The sequence below is a fragment of the Brachypodium distachyon genome, chromosome 3 (genome assembly GCF_000005505.3).
Source record: "Brachypodium distachyon strain Bd21 chromosome 3, Brachypodium_distachyon_v3.0, whole genome shotgun sequence".
Taxonomy (NCBI): Eukaryota; Viridiplantae; Streptophyta; class Magnoliopsida; order Poales; family Poaceae; genus Brachypodium; species Brachypodium distachyon.
The window spans coordinates 36262894-36271451 of record NC_016133.3 but is presented as its reverse complement, the minus strand read 5'-3'; the positions used below and the strand labels follow the sequence as shown (position 1 = coordinate 36271451).

Here is an 8558-nt window from a genome sequence, read left to right as displayed (position 1 = left end):
CACATGGTTCCTCCAGAATGTTTCATCAGCTTTCACTAATAAGCAACTCCAGTATGTCTCACTTTTAGACAGAACGATGCTTCATGTCCAGTTTCGACAGCATAATGCGTGTTTTTTATAGGGAGAGGCAACATAATGCATGCATGTCAACTAGCATCAAAACGAATCACAAACACATCTAAAAAAATCACAAGCATCCAGCGCAAAAAATTAAAAAAATCACAAGCAAGCTCAGCGAGACTTTGCAGGTTACGCTATAAGCCCAAAAAGCCCAAACAGAGCCTTGCTTGGCCCAAAAGCCCACACGCGGTGTTGGACAACGTAATCGCCTTCGTCACGACGAGAACAGCGGCCGCCGCCGCCTCTCCTCTTTGCCCTTTTCCCCACCCACCTGCGGCTACAAAGCCTACAAAACCCTAACAAAAATTCTCCGCCCGATCGAGAACCCTTCCTCCCTCGCGCCTCCGACCCTCATCCTTAGCCGATTCACGATGATGCCGGGGTCAGCGCCGCCGCCGGCCGCCGGGAGCGGCATGTTCGTCCCGACGCAGACGGCGGGCACGGTGCTGTGCTGCATGTGCGGCGTCTCGATGCAGCCCAACCCGGCCAACATGTGCGCCCGCTGCCTCCGCGCCCGCGTCGACATCACCGAAGGCGTCCCGCGCCACGCCGCCGTCGTCTACTGCCCCGACTGCACCTCCTACCTCCAGCCCCCGCGCTCCTGGCTCCGCGCCGGCCCGGAGTCTCCCGAGCTCCTGCAGATCCTCCTCCGCCGCCTCAAGCACCCGCTCGCCCGCCTCCGGGTCTCCCTCTCCGGCGCCGAGTTCGTCTTCTCCGAGCCCCACTCCAAGCGCCTCCGCCTCAAGCTCCGTCTCCGCCGCGAGGTCCTCAACGGTATCGTCCTCGAGCAGACCCACCCTGTCGAGTTCACCGTCCACGACCGCCTCTGCGATTCCTGCGCCCGCGCCCAGGCCAACCCCGACCAGTGGGTCGCCGTCGTCCAGCTCCGCCAGCACGTCCCCCACCGCCGCACCTTCCTCTACCTCGAGCAGCTCCTCATTAAGCACGGCCAGGCCGCGCTTGCCATCCGCGTCGCATCAGCGCCCGGCGGCCTCGACTTCTTCTTCGGCTCGCGCTCGCATGCTGCCCGCCTTGTTGATTTCCTTGGCACCGTTGCGCCCATTCAGACCAACACGGCCAAGCAGCTTGTCTCGCACGACACAAAGAGTTTTATCTATAACTACAAGTACACCTTCTCGGTCGAGATTTGCCCCATCTGCCGTGAGGACCTGATTGCCCTCAGCCCCAAGGCGTCCCGTGATCTCGGTGGACTTGGCCCACTCGTCCTCTGCATCAAGGTCACCAATGCCATTGCGCTGCTTGACCCACTTACTCTGCGTGTGCACCACCTTGAGGAGAAGAAGTACAGGGTGTACAACTTCAAGGCTGCTCTGACTAGCAAGCAGCTCGTGGAGTACATGGTGCTTGATATTGAGCAAGAGTCGCCAGAGATTACCGTAGATGGATCTCGGTACCAGCTGGCATATGCCCAGGTTGCTCGTATGTCAGATTTTGGTAAAAATGATACCGTATTTACAGTACGGACTCATCTCGGGCACCTGCTGAGCCCTGGGGACCTTGCCCTTGGGTACGATCTCTATGGTGCCAATATGAATGATGATGATATGGACAAGGCTTTGCTGCGGCAAACTTTGCCTGAAGTGATTCTGGTCAAGAAGAGCTATGAGAAGAGGCCACGTACACGCCGATGGAAGCTCAAGAGGCTGCCAATTGAGGAAGATCTTGGAAACAAGGCCAAAGGTGAGGAAGATAAGAGGGCAGATGAGTATAGCAAGTTCATCTTAGAACTGGAGCGTGACCCAGAAATGAGGTTTAACGTAAATCTGTACAAGGATGAGGACTATAGGTCAGAAATGGCATCCACGATTGGTGACGATGTCCCTACTGTGCCAATTGAGGAGTTGATTGAGGACCTGAGCCTTGGTGATGATGAGGAGGATGAAGAGGAAGAAGACAGTGCACCTGCCGGTATGGTGGAATGAGTGACCATGTCTACTTGAGCCTTGCTCATGATGGTTCTTGTCCACTGCAGATCATAGGTCTGAACTGCATCTGTTTAATTCATATAAGTTTTATTTTCTTTACTGGTACAAGTTAAGAATATCAGATGTGTTGCTTAAACGGTCTAAGTTTTTATTTTTGTTTGTTGGGATCGACATGTTTGAAACCATAACCTGTATCTGGGTGTAACAGGCATGTCTTAAGTTGAATACATTTCATGTCATATTCTGTGATGTTTGTGATAGGCTGTTTGTTTGCCATCATTCTTCAATCGGCCACAATACCATATGTTTGATTCTCGAAACATCTGGTTTGTTGCTGGATGGTGACTGTAACAGTCTCTCCTTTTGCCTGTTTTCAGCCGATTTGTTTCTGAAGTCTTTTAGTGAACTAAAACTCCCCATGCTATGCCATCTTGTTATAGTTATATAAATGTGATGTGATGAGTGGATAGGGATCATGTCTATTGCGCTACATGCTGCATTGTTCATACTTGTCGTACCCAGTAAGATGTTTGTATGGACTTGTTGCCTTCCATCCTGAAGTATCTTGGACCATATGAAATCATGCCAACAGTGTCCAACTGCCCGTAGGCCATAGGAAAAAACATCATCTGGATTTAGCTAAACATTAGAGTGTGTACAGTATGATGTTAACATAACCTTCTATGTAGCAAATGTCCAGGTGAGCACAGGTTGTATCCTGTTGACATGGGACTTGCTATTGGATACCAGGAATGAGGGTATATGCTATTTAGGGGCAATAGGCCACCCGATGAACTAATCATAGGCAAGCTAACTGTATTTTGATTATACTCTTCACATCTGCACCCCTTAGTAATTTGCAAGTTGCAAATGTTCAATGGACATTGCATGGACTGATTTGACCCAACATGGTAAATTGCATACTAGTTAGGGTCAGCTTCTTACTGCCATTGCAGTAGCGTCTAGCTGAGATGTAGAAGTATTAGATGTTTCTCTATGAATAATCCTTGCTTCGTGAATAATGATTGTTTTATACTCCTTGCTCAGCTGTTCGAGAAAAAAATACTGCTTGCTCAGCGTTAAGCACATCTATTTTACGATGATAAATATTTTGGTGTAAGAATTAAGAACATGTCCTTTTGAGCAGTTCATTTAGATGTACCAATATACTGATTCTTAAGCTGAATGAGTTCCTGAAATTCTGCATTTTTATGGGAATATCATCAATATACTGATTCTTAAGCTGAATGAGTTCCTGAAATTCTGCATTTTTATGGGAATATCATCCACTACCTGCGTTTTTTATGTTAAAGTTGTAACTTTAGCCCACATAATATATGTGATATCTGCATTGGTTGATGGCTGAGTTCATTGGCAGCAATTGTATGCTTGGCTTACTAGGAAATTTTAGTGAGGATGGCTGAACAAGTGAACATTGAGTTTGCTGGGTTAGGTTGGTGGCTTCCTTTAATTTGATGAGTATTTTATCAGTGGTGTGCGATGACCTGGAGTACACTGATCGGAAACGCTTTGCTAGTACTACTATTTTGTATCTGCACTAACTATATTTTCTGGTTCGAAAATGATTAAAAAAATTGGAGTGAAGCAAACCTGATGAGATATGGACATCTTCTGAACCAGCTGAATCCGGTTTCATCCGTGACGCTGTTGATCTCATCACACAGTAAACACTGATGGTTGATTGAACCTGGATACACACATGCAATCTGTGAACAGCAAGAAGCTCCATTCAGAATTTGGAGCCTGGCAAGCTGCAAATTGTAATTTTCCTTTTTGTAGTATTGTGGCTGACAATGACCGTGTAGCGTCGTAGCCTTTTGTGGCAAACGGGAGTAGTCTCTGCTTCGTGGCATCCACTGGGATATCAAGTCACTTCCTTAAGAGATGACTGGTGACTGCCACGCCAAAGTGAGCGCAGACAAAAAAGAGTTGCCATGCCATTGACAAAAAGTCGCTCCGGTCATCCAAGTCGACACACGCGCCACCGTTGTAGCTTCTCAAATCTCTGGTTGGCGTCTTCATCGACGTTGCAAGGTAAGAGATCTCGTCTTGATACCTCAGTTGTTACTGTTTTCTACATTAGGATCAACTGTTTTTTAGGTCGTTTTCGGCCGTGTCGAGAGTAATAAAGGGGTAGAGACTAGAGATGTGTCGTCTCTGTAATATCGGGATCTTGGTTCTCTGTAGTATACGCCCCCTCCTCCTCGTGCAGGTGTGATATTTAGAGATCTAAGCAAACACACAAACACGGAGGATGTTGTGATAGCAACGGTGTAATATCAGGATCTGGATCGTCTGGATCGTTTTCGTGCTGTTGCGATAGCAACGGTGTAATATCGGGATCTTGGTTCTCAGGTTTCAACCCCGTATGAATAACGCTCGCTCCTCCCCGTGCTGGTGTGATATTTAGAGATCTTAAGCAAACACGGAGGATGTTGGTCCTCGGACCGGCGGTGTCAGCCATGGATGGAGGGCTCTATGCTGTCCTGCTGGTGATTTCTTCTCCAGATCACCAGTTCACTCCCCAGGGACTTAGTCTTGATGATTTTTTTGTCCACGTTAGATTGAGTGGCTACAGCGGGCAGGCTGGTTTACCACAAGTAACCAACCTCATGAGCTGCTCTCAGTTCTTAGTACTCCCTCCCTTACATAATTCTTGTTAAAATCTTACATGTATCTAGACACTTTTTAGAAATAGTTACAACCATTTTTAGGCAAATTGAGACAAGAATTATGAAACGGAGAGAGTACTAGTGTATTTTTTTAGTCATTGAGGTCTAGTATATTAGGTATTTGAGGGTTTGGATGTTCACACAATACTCTCAAAAACATTTTCACCTCAAAACACTATTATGAGAAGTGTTTTTAAGTGATACAAAATGAGGTGTTTTGTCGTGGCTGGGGAGGAGCATCCGTGATAATTCCGTGCAATCTCTCCTATCAAACGACTCATTTGAGTTTCTAGTGTTTTTGAATTTGGAGTTGATAATAAAACTGCAAAAATCCTAAAAAAGAAAAACAGTGGTGACAAATGAAGCCTTACAGGGGAAAGAGTTCCCAATTGTTTTGTTTTTCTTTTGTGGTATTTGATTTCGAGCAAAAAAATCCACTGGTGAGATCGCACCATGTTCGTTGATAAAATACAGGAGTATTGAATTTGCAATCACGGCACTGCCCTGCCCGTGCGCGCCGTTCACGCCAAATTCCAAAGGATGGGATCTCGATTGATTCTCCTTCCGATAAAAAGCAAGCAAGAAAGGCAGCTGCTCCAGCCACCAACCCAAACCTTGCCTGTATAAACCCCGCGATTTCGAATCCATTTGTTCCAATCTAATCACTCTTACTCCTCCGCTTCCCCCGCTCCTTCCTCGCAGCCTGCCAAGCCCGCTGTCCCACCCGGGTGTCGTGTTCATCTCGTCGTCTTCGCTCGGTAAGGAACACTGCCCAGTTCTTGATCGATGGATTTGCCCAGTACTAGTTCGTTTCCTTCGCCGTGGCATTACGAAATCGGAGCCTGCCGAGTCGCTCTTCCTCCCCTCCATGCGGTTGGTCGTCAATCGGCTTGGCGGCGGCGCTGCCCCGCTGATCTAACCCAGCATATAAGCCCATCCTCCATGGGATCGATTATTTAGGTTCCTCGTATTCCTCTGCAGCGCGCGGTTATCTTGATCCGAGCTGATCCTGTAGTGCCAGGTGCGAGTGCAGCGCATCTGCCCTGGGATTAGTTTGGGGGTTCGCCTGAACTGTGAACTGAACTGAATCCCCACTGTTCCCCCACGCTAGCCATGCCTAGATGGAGACCTTTCTATTTTTGCGATTGATATTGCTGTGATCAAGCAACCAACTAGATTTTAGCCTTAAAACAAACAACCAACTAGATTACTTATGGAAGTGTGCAATTCGTATCATCGAGTCTGGCGTGAAACGTATCGTCATGCTACTCGTTTACCATCTGAATGAATGAATCATAGACTGAATTCATGGTCTGGAATGATTGTATTGTATTTAGCAGATGGGGAACATAGCTAAGGACTTGACTGCTGGAACCGTCGGAGGGGTCGCCAATCTAGTCGTCGGCCATCCGTTCGACACCATCAAGGTCAAGCTCCAGAGCCAGCCCAGCCCTGCTCCAGGCCATCTTCCCAAGTATGCCGGCGCCTTGGACGCTGTCAAGCAAACTATCGCAGCCGAAGGCCCCAGGGGATTGTATAAGGGTATGGGGGCTCCTCTCGCTACTGTCGCGGCCTTCAACGCTCTCCTGTTCGCCGTAAGGGGGCAGATGGAGTCCCTCTTGAGGTCGGAGCCTGGGGCACCTTTGACTGTCAAGCAGCAGGTTGTCGCTGGTGCTGGTGCTGGCTTTGCAGTCTCCTTCCTGGCGTGCCCGACAGAGCTTATCAAGTGCAGGTAACTTCAGTGGCGCCATGGCAATTTTTATACTCCTCAAGTCTGTGACAAGTAATTCCGGACGGAGGGAGTATTTGTTTACTTTCATGATTTGATCTGATCTCTGGACCAATCCAATGTTTTTTGTTTGTGAGACTGGGATTTATGTGGTAAATTTTTGGTATATATCCAGCTCTGAAATTACCACATGTGCTTCCTTGCCATGCACTATGTTCTATCTCAGTTCATCTTATTTAGTACTCCCTCCGTTCCATAATTAAACCACGACAAGAATCATGAAATGGAGGGAGTAGCTTGCATAATGTCATGCGTAGTGAAAATGGATTAATGCTCTAGACTCTGCAATGGATTATAGAGTCAGTTTATAGACTCTATCTTGTATAACTGAAGTTAGATGCATTCCTTGTGTCAGTTTATGTTAGTTTCCTTCATCACATCTTGTATTGCTGCAATGGATTAATTCTATGTACTCTAGGCTCACTGAAAAAAAAGCCCATAAATCCCAATGTTTTTTGTTTGTGAGATTGGGATTTAGGTGGTAAATGTTTGGTATTTATTCAGCTCTGAAATTACCACATGTACTTCCTTGCCATGCACTCTGTTGTATCTCAATTCATCTTATTTAGCACTCTAGCTTGCATCATGTCATGCATAGCAGAAATGGATTAATGCTCGAGACTCCATAATCATTGAAAGAAAGTACCTGAGACTTAGTTTATTATATGGCTACATAGGCCTTTGTTCTCTAAGGCAACGAATGTCATAAGACTGTTGTGTCAAGTTGTTAAGATCAGTTAAAGGGTTGCTGATGATTAGTGGTTGGATCTAAAGTATGCATCATATAGTCTGTGACGTCTTTGCGTGTGATACTGGAATATTTGTGGTGAAGTCGTATATCTGTCCCATTGTGGAACTGCCTTTTCCTGCACATACTGCACATCACCAGTGTTGTGCTCTTCAGTTAGATGCATTTTTTATGTTACTTTCCTCATGACATCTTGTGTTGCTGCAATGGATTAATTCTATGAATCCAGTCTCACTGAAAAAGGCTCCTGACTATTAATTTCACTGTGCTGTAAGGCAATAGTAGTTCATAGCTCAATCTGAATTTTACCTCTGTCAACTACAAACAGACGTCATATCTCAATTGTGCTTTGATTATTCCCTTTGCAAAACTCATCTTGAGTAGAAGATGACTTAAAATTAACTTTCTCGAATTCGTCCAATACAATTAGGCATATGACGCACATCCAGAGAATTTATAACTCCATGTTGTACTTTCCTATCTCTTATTGAAAAAGAGAGGTGTAAGGCATACCATTTTAGTGCTTTCTCTTTTGCAGGTTGCAAGCCCAGAGCTCTTTAGCTGAGGCAGCAGCTGCCTCCAGCGTGGCACTACCCAAAGGGCCATTGGATGTGGCGAAGCATGTCATGAAGGATGCTGGCTTGAAAGGTCTATTCAAAGGACTGGTGCCCACGATGGGCCGTGAGATCCCTGGCAATGCCATTATGTTCGGCGTGTACGAGGCCGTCAAGCAGTACATGGCCGGTGGCCAGGATACGTCGAGCCTCGGCCAGGGCTCCCTCATCCTCGCTGGGGGCCTTGCTGGAGGAGCTCTGTGGCTCACGGTGTACCCGACCGACGTCGTGAAGAGTGTGATCCAGGTGGATGACTACAAGAAGCCAAGGTTTTCAGGGTCAATCGACGCGCTCAAGAAGATCGTCACAGCTGATGGTGTGAAGGGCTTGTACAAGGGGTTTGGACCTGCAATGGCCCGCAGTGTCCCCGCCAACGCTGCCACCTTCGTCGCCTACGAGATCACAAGATCTGCTATGGGTTGACCCATGCTCCAGCATCGTCTCCGTCTCTTCTCATACACAACTGGAACAAAGCAACATTTCACAGAGCTATCTTAGAACTATTGGTGCCATGGCAAGTTTTTTTTTTTCTTTCGAACTATTCTTCACGGCAACATTTGCATGTCTGAAAGACCTCGCAAAGATTGGCAGCAATGGCAGGGTTGTTGATGCAATAAGCTTTTAATATGTGCATGTGTCATGTGTGGA

General features: G+C 46.9%; 2 protein-coding genes across 4 annotated transcripts; both read left to right on the top strand.

The window, feature by feature from the left end:
• Positions 1-361: 361 nt before the first annotated feature.
• Positions 362-2324, top strand: LOC100835245 (60S ribosomal export protein NMD3). The gene has a single exon (XM_010236726.3). The coding sequence runs from the start codon at positions 492-494 to the stop codon at positions 2061-2063; it is 1572 nt and encodes a 523-aa protein (XP_010235028.1). The 5' UTR covers positions 362-491; the 3' UTR covers positions 2064-2324.
• A 1641-nt stretch (positions 2325-3965) lies between these two features.
• Positions 3966-8537, top strand: LOC100834938 (mitochondrial carnitine/acylcarnitine carrier-like protein). 3 transcript variants are annotated; one of them, XM_014901458.2, is made up of 3 exons: positions 3966-4121; positions 6100-6491; positions 7835-8537. In XM_014901458.2, the coding sequence occupies exons 2-3, from the start codon at positions 6100-6102 to the stop codon at positions 8331-8333; spliced, it is 891 nt and encodes a 296-aa protein (XP_014756944.1). In that variant the 5' UTR covers positions 3966-4121; the 3' UTR covers positions 8334-8537. The 3 variants fall into 3 exon arrangements, with proteins under 3 accessions (XP_014756944.1, XP_024316854.1, XP_014756943.1); XM_024461086.1 differs by lacking the exon at positions 3966-4121 and adding an exon at positions 5261-5517 and having other exon boundaries at positions 6097-6491; XM_014901457.2 differs by lacking the exon at positions 3966-4121 and adding an exon at positions 5263-5517.
• Positions 8538-8558: the final 21 nt, after the last annotated feature.